The following is a 17,863-nucleotide window of genomic DNA, read 5'->3' on the forward strand; positions in this document are numbered from 1 at the left end:
ACTAGTGACGCTGATCTCTGCTCCATGTGATTGGAGCAGAGATCAGTGTACACTAAATGAAAGCCCAACCCCCCCACAGTTAGTAACACACCCCTAGGAACACTTAACCCCTACACTGCCACCCACTGGTTAACCCTTTCACTGCCAGTGTCATTTACACAGGAATCACTGCATTTATATTGCAGTGATTACTGTATAAATGACAATGGTCCCAAAAATGTGTCAAAAATGTCCGATGGGTCCCCCACAATGTCGCAGTCACAATAAAAATCGCAGATCGCCGCCATTACTAGTAAAAAAAAAATAATAAAAAATTATTAATAAAAATGCTATAAAACTATCCCTATTTTGTAAACGCTATAACTTTTGCGCAAACCAATCAATGATCGCTTATTGCGATTTTTTTTACCAAAAATATGTAGAAGAATACGTATTGGCCTAAACTGAGGGAAAAAAATGTTTTTTTATATATTTTTGGGGGATATTTATTATTACAAAAAGTAAAAAATAATGCGTTTTTTTCAAAATTATCGCTCTATTTTTGTTTATAGCGCAAAAAATAAAAACCGCAGGGGTGATCAAATACCACCAAAAGAAAGCTCTATTTGTGGGAAAAAAAGGACGTTAATTTTGTTTGGGAGCCACGTCGCACGACCGCGCAATTGTCAGTTAAAGCGACGCAGTGCCGAATCGCAAAAAGTGGTCTGGTCTTTGACCAGCAAATTGGTCCGGTCTGAAAGTGGTTAAAGTGAAGTCATCTCATAGATAGGATACCAATATAAAATATAGAAGAGTGCCAAGTCAGTAAAAAATGTGTTTATTTCATTAAATTAATAAAAGTCTCACTTACATCCATAATATCTGTTACATATATGGTAGTCAGTCCGCTGTTCCCTCTAGCTGGCACAGTCCTGGGATACAGATGTTATTGATCTTCCTCTTACTATGGAAATAACATACTTGGGTATGAACCACTTTTCAACCTTTTGAATCACCTAACACAAATATACAAATAAGGTGTTCCTAGTCTGGTCAATGGTTAAGTGTTAAATCAACTGCTTGAGCTTGACAACCAGGAAGCTTTTTCCTAGTAGTCACGCGATGGCAGCCTCCAAATTTCCATCAGTAAAGTATGATTAATGTATCATTAGAAATGAAATAAATGATTGCAATAGACTCCATGGAGAGATTTGAAGAGCTCAGTCCCCTTGGAATTACATATCTTATTTCATATAAGACTGTACCCAGTGATGCTAATTAATAGTTTATCCTTTCACTTTTTTTTGGTAGCAACATTTGTGTCTAATAATAAAAAAAAAAAAAAAAAATACATGTCCTACAGACTTTATATATTCCTCTAAGACTATTACCACTGACATTACCATTTTTACACACCTTTGCTAGCCTGTCCTCTTTCCCCTTTCTTCCCTCTGTAGAGCATTTATTTAGGGACGTCACTGGTTTTCTGTACTTTGAAATCGTTTTACCAAAATGTAAACTTATCACAAAATAGAAAACCCACAAAATGTTATTGTAAAAAAAAACAAAAAAACAAAACAAAAAAACACTGTGATATAAACACAAAAGCTCACTAATCAAGTTTCAACCAGCATAAAAAATCCCCTGGGATGGTTTGAAATAAAAAGCAAGGGAGATGATTACAGGCACAAATCTCTTTTCTTCTACCCAACACCTGTCTTTTAGGGTCTGAAATACTTGCAGTTGCATTCTAATGAGCTTGTTTCCACAATGCTTGCTTCAATGTGTCCACTAGATTAATTGCTGTAGTTCTTGCAATCACTTTAGTGAGATATAATATAAGCAATATAATGCTATTCTGTATAGTGACAGTTTTAAATTTGCTTTGTGCCTGTAAAATATTTGATGTCATGTTTTCTTTTTAGTGTTAGTTCTTAAAATGAGCACATGAGAATAGTTATATGGGGACTGCCATAGCCGGCTTCTATTTTATTTTTCCAGAGCTTTGATCACTTTGAAGTGATTCTAAATGTATTTTTTTTATTTCTTTAAAATAAAAAACACGTCATACTTATCTGCTCTGTGCAATAGTTTTCCACAGAACAGCCCCGATCCGCCTCTTTTTGGGTCTCCCGCCAGATCCTGCCTCCCCCCTCATCAAGTGCTCCCTTATCAAGCCACTTGCTATGGGGACACTCATGCGCACTCGCTCCTGAGCCTTGCTATCCACGCGTTGACACAGACAGTGGGGCTAGGCCTCACCCCACACTCCCTCGTCACTGGATGTGAATGACAATGCCATTGGCTCCTGCTGCTGTCTCTGAGCCAGTGAGGAGGGAGAGAGCACACAGTGCGTCTGCTCTCGTGCACCTCACTGGATTGAGATCAAGATCGAGCTCAGGTAAGTATAAGGGTGGGTGGGAGTGGGGGGCTGGGGAGCTGCATGCAGACGTTTTTTTTACCTTAATGCAGAGAATGCATTAAGGAAAAAAAAACTTCTGCCTTTAGTACCACTTTAAGCTGACCGTACACTAGTAGATTTTCTAATTAATTGTGTGAACATTCTCTTCAGTACATTTGACGATGTTTGAAAGTACTACAAAACATGTTTGCTTTTAACATTCCATTTTGGTGTGAAGAGACTTTTCCTTTTAGAAATTCATTAATTCTAGAAAAAAATTCCATCCTGCTCCTTCAAATTTTCTCATTACTGTGGTTTAATACTGTCACAGTCTCTATACCTCCTTGTCCCTTACACCCCAGAGAGCTGTCCCCTGCTGGGATTGTTTGGGGTGTGGTTGTATTCCTTTGTTTGTGTCTGCCTTGGAAGAAACGTATATTATGGGATGGATGTCCATGTGGAGGGAGGGGGAATTCCTCCAGCAGCCCCTGCTGATAAGCTTGAATACACCTGACCTGTGTGGCTATTGTTATTGGACAGTTTAACCCACCCTGCTTCCAAAGGTGGGTGGGAAGTGTGTCTGAGGGATTTTGGGCTGTTGAAATGTGTGCTGGAGTAAAGGCAGTTGTGTGTTTTGCCAGTCCTGCAGTCTCCATCCAGGGAGTGGATTACCCTTGGCTGTGTGCCATTCTGAGCGTGGATTAACCCTGTGATCACTTACGCTATGAGTAGAGCAAACTTTATTCTTATGTATCCAGGACTGAGCACGGACAACCTTATTTGCCAGACCTGTTACTTCCTTTGTTTGGCTAGCCTGGCGCATATTACCCTTTATCAACATGGACTCTGCTACCCCTCTGTGCATTTACACTGTGCTCCGGACTCTTGCTTTACCCGGCTGTGATAGTTGCTACCTGGCTGTGTGATAACCCACCTGGCTGAGTGCTCCTACTCTCCACGTGCGTTTGTTACACTTACCTCTACAACTGGTTGGGAGCAGTGGGATCAGACTGCAGAAGAAGATAATGGAAAGCAATAACCCTCTAGCGCTGGGACTAGCCCAGGGTAGTGAATATAATAATTGGACAGTGGCAAGTTTGCAATAAAAGGCCAAAGAACTAGGATTTGACTGTATGGGTCTGTCCAAAGATGAGCTGGTCACCATCATTGAAGAGAACCTGCAAGGAGCTGACAGCATGGATGGTCTTCAGCCAGAGACAGAACACACTACCTCTGCTGTCTCAAGCCCCAGGAGCCCCTGGGTCACCTGGCATGAGGAGGGCTCTGAAGCCACCTTGGAGGACAGGCGGGATGCAATCCGGAGAGCGCATGAGAGGGAAACCAAGGTAGACCCCAGAGGACGAGATTCTCTCCTCAGCCCAAGAGCTTTTAGACCTGACCCACCAAGGGTGACTCATAAGGACTTTAAGCCCTTTTGTGAAGCTATGGGGGATGTGGAAGGATTTTTATAGGACTTTGAACACCTATGTCAACTACTGGATGTACCCCGTAGAGACTGGGTGTGGCACCTGGTTGGCCTGTTGGAAGGGGGTGCAGGTGCTGCATACCGGACAATGGACACCCAATGGAATCAGGACTACCATATGGTCAAACAGACTGCTAGAATGCTACGCTGTAACCCCAAAAACCCACCGGATCCAATTCCAGGACCTTTCTTGTCATTCTGAACCATCCTGCTGTGCATTTATACTGTGTTCCGGACTTGCTTTACCCGGCTGTGATAGTTGCTACCTGGCTGTGTGATAACCCTGCTACCGTTAAATAAAAATCTTGCTGAGTGCTCCTACTCTCCGCATGCGTCTGTTACATCTACATCTCCGTTACAAATACAAACATTAATTTGACCCCACTAATGATTAGAAAATTGAATGAATATTCCTAAAACTAAACATTTCTAACAAAATTCTACTAGCGTATGGCCTGCTTTAGAGTTACTGGCTTTGAAAAAGTCATATAAGAGATTTCTTCTATGTTAACCACTTCAGCTCTGGAAGGTTTTACCCCCTATTTGACCAGGCCATTTTTTGCTATTTTTTTGCAAATTACAGCACTGCGTTGCTTTAACTGACAATTGCACAGTCGTGCTACACTGTACCCAAATAAAATTGATGTCCTTTTTCCCACAAATAGAGCTTTCTTTTGGTGGGATTTGATCACATCTGTGTTTTTTATTTTTTGCACTATAAACAAAAAAGTCAATTTTGAAAAAGAAACAATATTTTTTACTGTCTGCTATAAAACATATCCAGTACAAAAATTGTAAAAAAAACTAATTTCTAAGTTGTAATAACAATACAGACAATACTTATATTTCCCAATCCAATATAAACTTACTTGAAAAATCTCCTTACATTTTGTGATTGCTTCCTGTTCATCTCTTTCTACAACTTCCTGAATTCCTTGTATGCTTTGCAGCGTCTCCTCTGTTGTTTACTTTAAATTTCCCATGGTACCTTGCTGCTGGCAAGCAGTGATTTCTGTACTGGCTCCGTCTCCTGCAACTCCTCCCCTCAGCACCTCTGTAGTGCAGAAGACGGGCTCCACGAAATGTGTGACACAGCAGTGCCTACCCACAGGGCAGTAAATGTGTTCTGGAGATTACAGAATAAGTTTACAAACTTCAAGATCATTCAGAATAAGAGGAGTAAGCTAGTATAACTGAAACACAATGCATAAATGAATATAATGATTTCGACCAAAAACCTGCTTTAACCGCTTCCATTCTGGGCCAAATCTGCCATTTCTCTCATACATGTAAAAATATGCATTTTTTGCTAGAAAATTACTTAGAAGCCCCAAACAATAATATATTTTTAAGCAGAGACTCTAGAAAATAAAATGGTTGTTGCAATTTTTTACGTCACACGATATTTGTGCAGCGCTTTATCAAACCCAAATTTGCAGAAAACAATACACTTTAATGAGTTTTAGTCAACACAAACACAATATGATACTCAATTTTTTGGTTAAACGTAAGAGAGGATGTTACACCAAATAAATACCTAACATGTCACACTTTAAAATTGCACATGCCTCGTAGTGCATTGAACTACGGGACCTAAAAATCTCCATAGGCAACGTTTTCAAAGTTTTTACATGTTAACAGTTTAGCTTTACACAGGAGTTCTGAGCTAGAATTATTGCACTCACTCTGACATACTATTTTTATTTATTTTTTTATCAACTTTATTGCTATCACGGGGTATGGACAATATCCTGATAGTATGGGCCATGACAGATCCTCTTTTTAGAAAGATCTGGGGTATTTTAAACTTAAGGTCTCTCCTTTGGCCTCCATAGTACTGTATCTGATCAAACTGAGCCCTCTTAGGAGGCTTTATGCATATAGGATATTTGTGCACAAAGTAAGAGAAATGCATGTGCAGTGTTCAATATAAAGCTATGATAATGCTTTAGTGAGACCCAACCAGTGGAAAATCTTTAACAACATTAACTTTTAAAATTAACTTTATTAGAATTATTTAAGAAAACATATTTTTTAAATAAAATTTCTAATGTAAATAGTTTAGTCTTTTCCTGTGTTTCTCTCAGTCAACCGGTTTGCTCAGACTGGCTGAAAATATTCCCAATGTGGTATTTACTGTAATAAATTTTCACATCAGTGTTAACAAACCGGAAAAGATCAGTGCTTCAGACTGATTTTGAACAATATATTGGCTGTTTGGGTCTAAGTTTGGACACTAAGAAATTGGATAGCCATTTTAAATATTGACATAGACAACTACCCATCTTTCTACCAACCAGTTGTAACCCACATAGTATTGGCAGCAAGTTTGGTGGTACTTAGGAATTGGAAATCAACTCTAGCTCCTAACCTTTTGGAAATGGTGATCAGGTGTTCAATCATAACTTCATTTATGAACGCCTACTGGCCATAAACTCACTGAAGTGTGGTGCCTTTTCTTGGAGTATTTGGAGAAAGGCACGAACTACGCACTGGTAATGTTATAAGATAACCAACAGCTTATTCTAAACTATGTGTATCTAGATGTACCTAAATACTAGATGCTCCATCTATCTATCTATGTTTCATCTATGTTATAACCAATAAAAATATTGATTTAAAAAACAGTGAAAGTACACTTGTTCTGTGCAAATGGGGCAAATATAAAAACACGTTTAATAATTTGCTCCGTCTATTGGCCAAAAGTGGTATTTTCCATTTAACTTTAAGCTTACCGACCGCCTCACGCCGATATACAGAAGGGCTTGTACAGGCACACTAACATACCTGTACGTTGCCCTTTAAGAGACGGGCAGCGTGTGCGCGCATGCCCATGGCAAGCTCCGTGAGTTGGGTCACGGGTCCCGCAGGCTCGATCACCGTGGGGATACCCGCCATCGCCTCACTGAGAGGAAGAACAGGGAGATGCTCCCTGTGATCGGGAGCAGAGATCAGTGAGGTGTCACACGTAGCCACACAACCCCACAGTTAGAAAAACTCCCCAGGACACACTTAACCCCTACACTGCCCCGTAGTGGTTAACCCCTTCACTGCCAGTGTCATTTACACAGGAATCAGTGCATTTATATAGCACTGATTGCTGTGTAAATGACAATGGTCCCAAAAATGTGTCAAAAATGTTCGATGTGTCCGCCATAATGTTGCAGTCATGATAAAAATCGCTGATCACAGCCATTACTAGTAAAAAAAAAAAAAATAATAATATTAATAAAAATGCCATAAAACTATCCCCTATTTTGTAAACGCTATAACTTTTGCGCAAACCAAGCAATAAACGCTTATTGTGATTTTTTTTTTTTTTCACCAAAAATATATAGAAGAATACATATCAGCCTAAACTGAGGGAAGACATTTTTTTTATATATTTTTGGGGATATTTATTATTGCAAAATGTAAAAAATAATGTTTTTTCTATATTTTTAATATTTTTTTCAAAATTGTCGCTCTTTTTTTGTTTATAGCGCAAAAAAAAAAAAAAAAAAACTGCAGAGGTGATCAAATACCACCAAACGAAAGCTCTATTTGTGGGAAAAAAAGGACGTCAATTTTGTTTGGGAGCCACGTCGCACGACCGCGCGATTGTCAGTTAATCTGATGCAGTGCCGAATCGCAAAAAGTGCTCTGGTCAGGAAGGGAGTAAACTCTTCCGGGGCTGAAGTGGTTAAAGTCAGTGATTTACATTCAGACACCACAGGATATAGCCTATTTACAATAATTTATTGCTCCATTCGCAAAGAACAAATTTACATGCACTTTCACTGATTGACTTGCCAACTCTTTAAAAAATTAATCCTTAGAGTGGTTGTAAAGCCTAAACATTTTTTACCTTAATGCATTCTTTGCATTAAGTTAAAAAATGTTTAGGTGCCAGCATCCCCCCTCTACCCCACTCCTTTTAGCTACCTGAGCCCTTATCTGATCCAGCACAGTGCATGTCTCCCCTCACTTTCAGGTCTCGCTGGTTTAGCTTGGGCACCGGGAGCCATTGGCTCCCAGTGCTATCAATCAAAGCCAGTGATGAGGGAGTGGGGGGCGGGGCCAAGGGCTCTGGTGTGAACATGCATATGAGTGACCCCATGGGCATGAACGTCAGCAGGGGAACTTTAAAGGAGAGGTTTAAAACAGGTAAGTATAGACATGTTTGTTTTTTTTTTATTTTATTTACCTTTACAATTACTTTAAACTGTATTAACTAATTTCTGTGGTTGCATTTATTTAGTCATTATTAGAAACATTATGCTTTCTGCAACAATCCCTTTTACATAAGGCGTATAATATTGTATGCTTGGGCAGGGCTGTGTTTTCCCACACAGAGATGCACGAGTGTTGCATGCATCCCCATGCAGAAATTCCCATTATGGTCTATAGGGATACAGCAGCTGCATAGACACAGCCGCTGTGTCCCAATATGACATCTGTGTGGGTGCAGGTGGATGTGGGTCCATGTCCCCTAATGCTCACAGGGAGAATTTGGGGACACAGGCCTGCATGTATCAATATGGATGTCATATTGGGACAGTGACAGTGTCCATGCAGCTACTGTGTCCTTATAGACTTTAATGGGACTTCCTGGAGAAGGATGCACCTAGGAATACATGGTCCTGCATGGTTGATCGGTATTGTATGCCCTGTGTGAACGAGGCCTTAGTTAGCAGGGTCTAATTTTTATAAAGTGATGATCTTTTGACAGTTTATTTGTTTTGCCTATTTTAATCCCTACCTTGGATAATTCACAAAACTTATGTTTATTGTAATTCAACAGAAGAAAATATTCTTGCAAATGCAGCAATTTTAACCACTTTCAGACCGGACCAATTTGCTGGTCAAAGACCAGACCACTTTTTGCGATTCGGCACTGCGTCGCTTTAACTGACAATTGCGCGGTCGTGCGACGTGGCTCCCAAACAAAATTGACGTCCTTTTTTTCCCACAAATAGAGCTTTCTTTTGGTGGTATTTGATCACCCCTGCGGTTTTTATTTTTTGCGCTATAAACAAAAATAGAGCGACAATTTTGAAAAAAACGCATTATTTTTTACTTTTTGTTATAATAAATATCCCCCAAAAATATATAAAAAAACATTTTTTTCCCTCAATTTAGGCCGATACGTATTCTTCTACATATTTTTGGTAAAAAAAATCGCAATAAGCGATTATTGATTGGTTTGCGCAAAAGTTATAGCGTTTACAAAATAGGGATAGTTTTATAGCATTTTTATTAATAATTTTTTATTATTTTTTTTTTACTAGTAATGGCGGCGATCTGCGATTTTTATTGTGACTTCGACATTGTCGGGGACCCATCGGACATTTTTGACACATTTTTGGGACCATTGTCATTTATACAGTAATCACTGCTATATAAATGCAGTGATTCCTGTGTAAATGACACTGGCAGTGAAAGGGTTAACCAGTGGGGGGCAGTGTAGGGGTTAAGTGTTCCTAGGGGTGTGTTACTAACTGTGGGGGGGTTGGGCTTTCATTTAGTGTACACTGATCTCTGCTCCAATCACATGGAGCAGAGATCAGCGTCACTAGTTGCTAGGCAGAATGGAAAAATGTTGTTTATACAGCATTTCCTCCATTCGGCCGCTCCGTGAGACGATCGCGGGGATGCCCGCGGCGATCGAGTCCGTGGGTCCCGCGACCGGACTCACGGGGGTCCCGACCAGCGCGGGAGCGCGCCGCCGGCGGCACGCTCCCGATGGCAGGGCGGCATTGAATATTGGACGTACATGTACGCCAATATGCCTGCCCGTGCCATTCTGTCGACGTACATCGTCGTGCGCTGGTCGGGAAGTGGTTAAAGAATATGGGCCCCGGGTGGGAGCATTATCTGCTGCCTGATTTTAATCAGTCATTGCTAACAATCTAATTGGCCCTCCCTTCTTTTGCAGATTAAGCGAGCAGCAGTGGACAGAGACTCACTCTCCATTTCGACCCCCTCCCCTACACTTTTTTACCATTTTTTATTTTTATTTTTATCCAGCACATTTATTCAATATTTCTATTTCTTTGCCCTATTTTCTTAAATGTTTCCCTTTTAAAAAAATTTACAAGCATGTGAAGCTGTTTCCTTACAGACCGCACACTCACTGTGTAGGTAAACTTAAAAAGTTTACCAACATTTTCATGCTGTATGTTGATTGGATCGTTAGACTCTATTTACACCTATTATTCTAAAGACATGTTTTATTTGCTTGTAACATAATTCTTATAAATATATTTTGCTTCCAAGCCAAATGTTTGTAAAAATCCTTAAATATTCCCTTATATATCACAGGTACCTATAAAAAAAGGAGGGCAGCGCACTAAAACAATAAAAACAAATTGTTAAAAGTCTAATAGACTGAATGGATGAACCATAAATCCCAGAAAAGGTGAACAGGAAGTTTCCATGTGTTTGGAAAATGCGTGTGTGAATTAGGATGGCAGTGGGTGACGTCATCCAAACGTAGCTCCTCCCCCGTATGCGTTCTGTTCATCAGGACTTCCTCAGCGCACCACTGAGGAAGTTCTGACGAGTGTAATGTGTACGGGGGAGGAGCTACGTTTAGATGACGTCACTCGCTGCCTTCCTAATTCACACACAGCACGTTATTCTGTGTTACATGCCTGTTACTATCCTTATCATGTGAGTAGGAATCTTCACTTTGATAAGCTTTTGAATGTTTCATACGGAGAGCCCATATATCTCTTTTTATTTATATGGTCCTGGTGTTCCAACCTGGGTTATCGTATTGGAGGATCGAATCCATTAGTCATCTGCTGTACTTACCCTTGTGTGGGATTCCGTGCTTGTGACATCCTGTTAGATCAGGGGTCCACTCATTGAGGTGAGCAAAGTGACAAGTTTGGAAGTGGGGGGGATTTGTCAGTTCAAATTTCTGCTCCCGGATTTTTTCCAAACACGTGGAAACTTCCTGTTCACCTTTTTTGGGATCTGTGGTTCATTCGTTCTCTCTATTGGACTTTGAACAATTTTTTTTTATTGTTTCATTGCGTTGCACTCCTTATATATATATATATATATATATATATATATATATATATATATATATATATATATATATATATATATACATTTATGGATTTTTGTGAAGATCTATTAGTGTTCAGCTTGCATGTCATTTCTTTCCTTTGCTCTGATTGCATTTTTATATTAATATGTCACAGGTACCCCCAAACAGTCAACTGACGATCTGTTGAATCAAGAATAAACCTATTATGTTGATGCCTGCCATTTTATTAGGAAAATTGTCCTAAGCCTGGCATAATGCCTTGTTTTCAATGCAGGGGAGCTGGAGAAGAGACTGCAAATTGGCATATATGTTTATACTGCTTCAATTTATTTTATCAGTTTACCATTTTTTTCTGTAATTTTTTTTAATTTTTATATTTTGCTACAGTGTTGTAGTCCTCTTTGTCATTCTTTATAAACTGGAGAAAAAAACAGACAAGATTTTGCATCAAATTGATATTCAGTGTTTTATTGATTCTGTCATAATAGCAGTATATGCCAAGATGGCAGGAACGGGGCCCGCTGCAGAGCATGTGATAGGGTCCCACTATGGGACTGGATGGGAGTAAGGGGCCCTGGCATCAGTGGGAAAGGTCCTGGGCCCAGAGGCCCCTTCATCGTTTCTTACACCAGTGTCTTGAAGATTCTAGTTATGCCTCTGTCTGGACATAATCACTTGACAAAAGCCCAAAGACTGCTTTTAGGCTAAGTTCACATGCTCTGACAAAATAGGTAATGAGATGATCTTCACCCCCCATCTAGGCAAGAATCCCGGAAGTACTGGGAGGCAACAAGAATGGTATAAAAAAATAAATGTCCAATTGTCAAGTGGAAGTAGGAGTGCAATGGAGAAAAGTGGGTGAGACGGATGAAGGTCAACTTTAAAGTTGAATTATGGGAATTAGGAAAAATGTACTCTCTCATTGCCCCCTCCTAACACTGCAATGGTTAAATGTTGGTTAAGTTTCAGGGGGAGATGAAGAGGTTCTGATGCTTACCTTACACCCTGCTCTGGCGCTGTCCTCTTCTACCTAGTGCTGAATGTGGACAGCGACTCAGTGTCCTCATGAACAAAGCATGGCTATTAGCCCTGCATTGTATGTGAAGAAGGGAGTCGTTCAACTGTGGTAGAAGTGCATTAGAGAGGAGGCAACAAAGGGCTAGGCATGCAGGTCAAGGTAGCCTGTCGTAGTGGTGAGTAAGATATATATTACGTAATTTTCCGACACCTAATGAGCAGTTAACCCTTTCAGTGTAGGACATCTTGCCTTTTTTCCTGGAGTTCAGCTTTAATCATAGAAAGTATATTTTTTAAATATATTTAAAGAAATTGTCATACTATTGCTGTATATTGTAATAAATCAAGAATATTTTCATGCAGACTTTAAAATTAGTGACACATACAGTGGGTGGTAAGAGATCTTCCTGTCCTCATGAAATCATATGGGACAGCTGCTGTACGAATTCAGCAAACATGGGGAGGATGGCGTGTTCCTTTTGTTGGGGAGAATGGGGAGGAATAAAAAAAAATATTGAAAAGATCTCTTTGTGCAATAATAAGCACTTCTTACATTGAGTGGTGTTGAGCATTGTTCTGTTCTTAACCGCTAAATAACTGTAAGATATTCTTGAGACTCACATTTGTATTTTTTGAGTTATGTATCTATAAAATGTGCAGGGATGTTGCTAGTCATATTCTTCTACAGCACGTGGCTCATTCTGAAAATGAAATGATAAAATGTAAATCTGCCTGTGCTTCCATACATAGATGAAATGTTTTATGATAATGCAAATTGCATTTAGATGTCAGATGAATGTGACATGACACATCACTGTTTGTGTGTACTACAATCTATTAATTTACTCTTTCATCTGAACTCCTACAGCTGTGTATCAGCCCACTCTTTCTGTGCTGTAAATACTTTTGTTCCCTTCATTCCCCAAGAATTACAGTTTGGATGACTTCAGATTTAAGTATCAGCCCATTTACATGTCTATTAATCTATCTATCTACAATAGAAATCTGTACAAAATACAAAGATGACACACATATATAGAGCTTTTATACCCTCCACATGTTTGTATTTCTGTCCATCCGTGTGAGATGTACATGTGTTTTTCAGATGCTCCATTAAATTTTATGGGCTAAAAATACACAAATCTGTCCCAATGAAGCTCATGTAGCTTTTGGAGCTTCATGCATCAGGTGATAAGTGCAACATTGCTCAGCTGTGAATAGGCCCTTTGAGAAAATGAGAATAATTATTCATCTTGAGCCTTCTTACTTTGTTGGGAGTTTAAGGTCTATGAAATGTTTCACACGTGCTTTACCAAAGCATAGAGAACAGAGACGGTCTTGGCCTTTAAGGAGTAAAAATGCAAATAATGAGAAACTTGTTTTCATTTGCATCTGCAACAGGACTAATTTCTGCAAGTGAGCATGTTTTGAAAACTAAGCAGTGTATATATGTATTGAATCAGCAGGAACAGCAGGAACCAGCCAAGTTTCAATATGTTTGTATCACTCTCTGTTCAACAGAAGCCGGTCATAGGCCCAGCTTCTGTTGAGCGGTCCTGTTGGAAATCCAGCATTCGATCAGTGCATGCAGCCAGTGTATTCTGACATGGGTAGAGGGAACAGTAAAGCCCCATACACACTATCAGATTTTCTGCTGATTTTTTCCTTCAGATTTACCAAAACTATGTAGTGCAAGGGCCTACCTGATTGCATACAAATAGAAACTCCTAAGGTTTGACCTCATATTATATGGTTTTGGTAAATCTGAAGGAAAAAATCAGCAGAAAATCAGATAGTGTGTATGGGGCTTAAGAGTGATATACAATGTTTGAGAGTGTATGTATGTGTGTGTGTGTGTGTGTGTGTGTGTGTGTGTATACAGTATATACAGAGAAAGAGAGAGTGTATGTTTCTAAAGATTAATAGTAATTTAAATTAGTTTAAAAGAATTGCATAGACACATTAAGAAAGCAAGAAGACTGCTGCGGGCAAATATTGGGGCTTCAGATGTGTGTTTTGCTTATTAGTGCACATGTTTATCAATGCATTCAGTAATTACAGAGCACTTCACAGCTCTCAATCATTGAGCTCATATTCCACTAAGTTTGCTACTAGCAGTGATGAAGAGTAATAGTATTATGGAGGTGTAAAGGGAAAATTAGGCCACATGCACATCTGCTCCTAGGGACGGCTGGTATTTGTTTTTCCCCTGCCTCTTAAAGCCCCTGCATGTTCATACACACATAGGCTTTTAGTTTAGAGGCAGAGGCATAGACTGTCGAGTTTAGAGGCAGAGGCATTTAGAGGCAGGAAAAAGCCCTCTGCCAGTGTGCCAGGAGGAGCGGCTTTATAGCAGAAAAATCACAATGCATCTAAACGTGTGTAGACGCTTCTAAACGTGTTAATGCTAGGCATGTTTTGTGCTTTAGCACTATTGGCCACTGAAAGTAATTTCAGTGGCCAATAAAATGAATTAACACCCAAACGCTTGATGCAGCTAATCGTTACACACTTGTACATGCTTTACGCTTTTCTTCTGCCAAAATGCCCCTGCCAAGAGGAAAGACACCTAGGAGAGAAAGAAAAATGTCCAGTGTGCATGCGGTATTACATAAAGGCACTGCTGTCAATAGTTATAAGTAAGTCAGAGATCAGTCATTAGAGCCAGGGAGTAAAGCAACCAAGAAATCACCATGATTCACATAAACGGGCAGGAGACTATCAATGCAAACACCATACATTGCTGTACACCATGGTGAACACCAAACAACAGACCACTGCATTCTGTTTACTTATTAGTAATGGAAACAATAAAGCTTATTATCTTCCTAAATTTTCACAAACCACATTATTGTAAATAATATTTTTTTATGGCAAAACATTTGGCAAGTGTATGTTTAACTAATCTTGATCTTTTTTATCTTTTGTTTCAGATTTACACGAAGAACAAAAATTTGTACACTGTGGAGGCCAATAATGCACGCCAGTTGGTCGAAAGTGCTGCAACTAATATAGAAAAACTACTGCGGAACCGTTCTAAAGCTCTTGAGGTAGGTGATACATTTTCCTATAAATTTCAGTGTAGTTTAATTTCAAAATGTAATACTGTAAATTTCTATAGCAGTATTTTGGATCATTAAACAGGAGCTCCAGCAAACCTGTCAACATATAAGCCTGTAAGAGTCTATGACAGAATCATCTTGACACGTTCTTTGTTTAAAAACAAACAGAATAATTTTCAGAAATACAAAAGTTCCTTACGAAATATTTGATGCTAATTGATTTAAAATTGCACGTGTAGTACCAAGAAGTGCACCCCAGTTAGTGTTTTAACTCATTTAGACTGAGGCATGAAGTGGGCATAGCAATGCACCCAATGGATGATGTGCTGAGAGTTGATAAACCTTTACAGTGCTGCAACCAAACATTTCAAGCATTTAAAAATAAGAACTCCACTAACCCATGTGACTGCATTTTGTGTGCCATGTTGAGTCTTGTTTTCATAATAAGTTGATGTATTCCCAAAGCCTCACCCAATGGAAATGGGGGTTCAGAAGCTGTTCCCTGACTATCAGAAAGGACTAATATGTACCCACCCATCTCCTGCCATAATAGAATGTGTGTGCCCAATCTCCTACCTGCTAGCAATGATAACACAAATAGCAAATGATTTGGCTCATAACTAACTTGGCTCCTCACAATCAGGAAGGCAAATCTTCAGGTGATGTTATTTTTACCTCTGCAATGGAATAGAATGAAATGTACAATGTTTTGCAATGTTAAATACAATGTTTTGCAATGTTTTGCACCCTCAAAACATGCTTTAACATGATTAACAAGCACTGACCATATAAAAGCAAACTGTCACTGGCCTGAACAGGTAAAGGAATGTAGCCTACACAGAAGCTCTATGCCCCTTTAAAACGGGCGCCTCCGAATCTGCTTGCTCAGTGGGGAATTTCTCTGCTGATCCCCGTGGATGACAGGTTTGTGTCAGCTCCACTATTCAGAATGGACACTAACACAGTCCCGCTCTCCTCTATGGGGCAATCAGACAGGTGGTCTGTTTCCATTTAATGTCATCCAATCTGCCTGACGGATGGAAAATAGGACCACCATCCATCTGTTTTTGGCAGACAGGATTGGATCGGATGGTGACGGGTGTCATCGGACATGCATCTGCTGACACTTTCTGCTCCATAGAGAACAATACTGTGTCCAATCAGGTCTGCCTGTAAAACTGACTGATGGGCCCGATTGGACAGCCTGTGTGAAAGGGGCCTTGGCAATAAGAAATGTGTTCTTAATTCACAAATATACCTTTTATCATCCAGATCTCCAAATTCCTTCTTTCTTTAATATGTTCTCCTGTTTGATGGTGGCTATGTTTGTTCCCTATGGTCCCACTGTATGTAGGAACATAGCCACTCTTGCTTGCTCACTCCTGAGAAGGACTATGGGATTTGTAATGTGCATAGGGCAGTGCAAATGGCCCCAACTAACATGCACTAACAAAAAAATGTGAGGGAGTGGGCATAAGGAGAGGCTCAGGAGCTCACATAGGACATAACAAGGAGGCAGAAAAAACTCAGTAAGGCTAGGTTCACACCTATGTGGCTCTGTGAGCTGTATGTTGCGCAGGCATGGCAGCCCATTTATTTGACTTTATTTGACTGGGCCGCTGTGCCTCCAGAAGTGCAGGAAAAAGGTCCCTTGCACTATTTTCGGTATTGCAGCCAGCACAGGAACCACAAGTGCAGTGGCGGTTCCAGTGTGCATGCAAATTCAAATGCATTAACTGCATTTGTCTGTGCGGGTGGTTCCAGGTGTGAAAATATTCTATGAAAAATAGTAGTGGGCTTAACATAGTGGATGTGTATGGATTTTTTTTTGCAGAATAAGGATATTGCTTAGTGCCACTTGAAAATGGTGAAGTTAGCGAAGACCATTGCCTTTTACAAACAATAGCTGAGCAATGACCTTTCTAATTCTGCAAAAAGTGTGCTATCTGTAACCGCTCTTACTGTGCTGCAGCACCTCTAATAATATGTACCACCCCCATTTTTACTTCATATAATAAGGGAAAATATGTCATTGAAGCAATATCATTTTCTTTATTGAGGGACAACCATTTTCCCATCAATTTGTGTCCAACCCTGGGATTTTGTTAAGCACAGAACCTTGGGTTGCATTATCATCGCAATATATATATATACAGTATATTCACTTGAAATGCAGGAACTCCCGTGGCTTGCTGCAGTCTAATTTAAGTCTAAAGATAATTGTATCTTATTCTTACTCTCCTCTTCTTACTTTGAACAAACATCAATTTCTTAAATGGCCTGCATATAGAGTACTGCACAAATAAAGCAGCTGCCTTCTGTACATTGCAGACCTGGATGCAAGATAATGTGATTGGATATTGTGATGATGCCAATATACTGTGTCCAGAATGCTGTAATCTCTTAAGTGCATCTGAAACCTCTGAACTTGTTTCAATGCTGGAGGATGCTTCAGATGACAGTTGCTTAAACTGAAGGTCAGCAGAAGCTGCCAAGCATAAGAATAATGCTCTTGGGCCCCGATTGTCTACCATAGAGGTGTGAGGTGGCAGACACTGTTTCCTATGGACACATAGTAAGCTCTTTCAGTGTTTCACTGCAATATACAGTATATCCTACCACTTTTTAGTAGCTAGCATGAAGTCTGATCTGAAAACAAATGTCAGACTAGTCACCTTGTTTTAACTTTATTATTATTTTTATTACTATTTTTTTTATAATTTGTGATTTACAGTATCTCACAAAAGTGAGTACACCCCTCACATTTTTGTAAATATTTTATCATGCAACAACACTGAAGAAATGACACTTTTCTACAACGTAAAGTAGTGAGTGTACAGCTTGTACAACAGTGTAAATTTGCTGTCCCCTTAAAA

General features: G+C 39.6%; 1 protein-coding gene across 9 annotated transcripts in view; it reads left to right on the forward strand.

The window, feature by feature from the left end:
* Positions 1-17,863, forward strand: part of CACNA2D1 (calcium voltage-gated channel auxiliary subunit alpha2delta 1) — a 930,857-nt gene that overhangs the window by 211,383 nt on the left and 701,611 nt on the right. For all 9 annotated transcript variants that reach the window (XM_077469518.1, XM_077469511.1, XM_077469509.1 and 6 more), the window contains exon 3: positions 14,859-14,975. In XM_077469518.1, coding sequence (XP_077325644.1) covers positions 14,859-14,975 — 117 coding nt within the window. The remainder of the gene's footprint in view (positions 1-14,858; positions 14,976-17,863) is intronic.

The sequence above is a fragment of the Lithobates pipiens genome, unplaced genomic scaffold (genome assembly GCF_037356315.1).
Source record: "Lithobates pipiens isolate NorthernLeopardFrog02 unplaced genomic scaffold, aLitPip1_a1.2 Scaffold_8, whole genome shotgun sequence".
Classification (NCBI taxonomy): domain Eukaryota; kingdom Metazoa; phylum Chordata; class Amphibia; order Anura; family Ranidae; genus Lithobates; species Lithobates pipiens.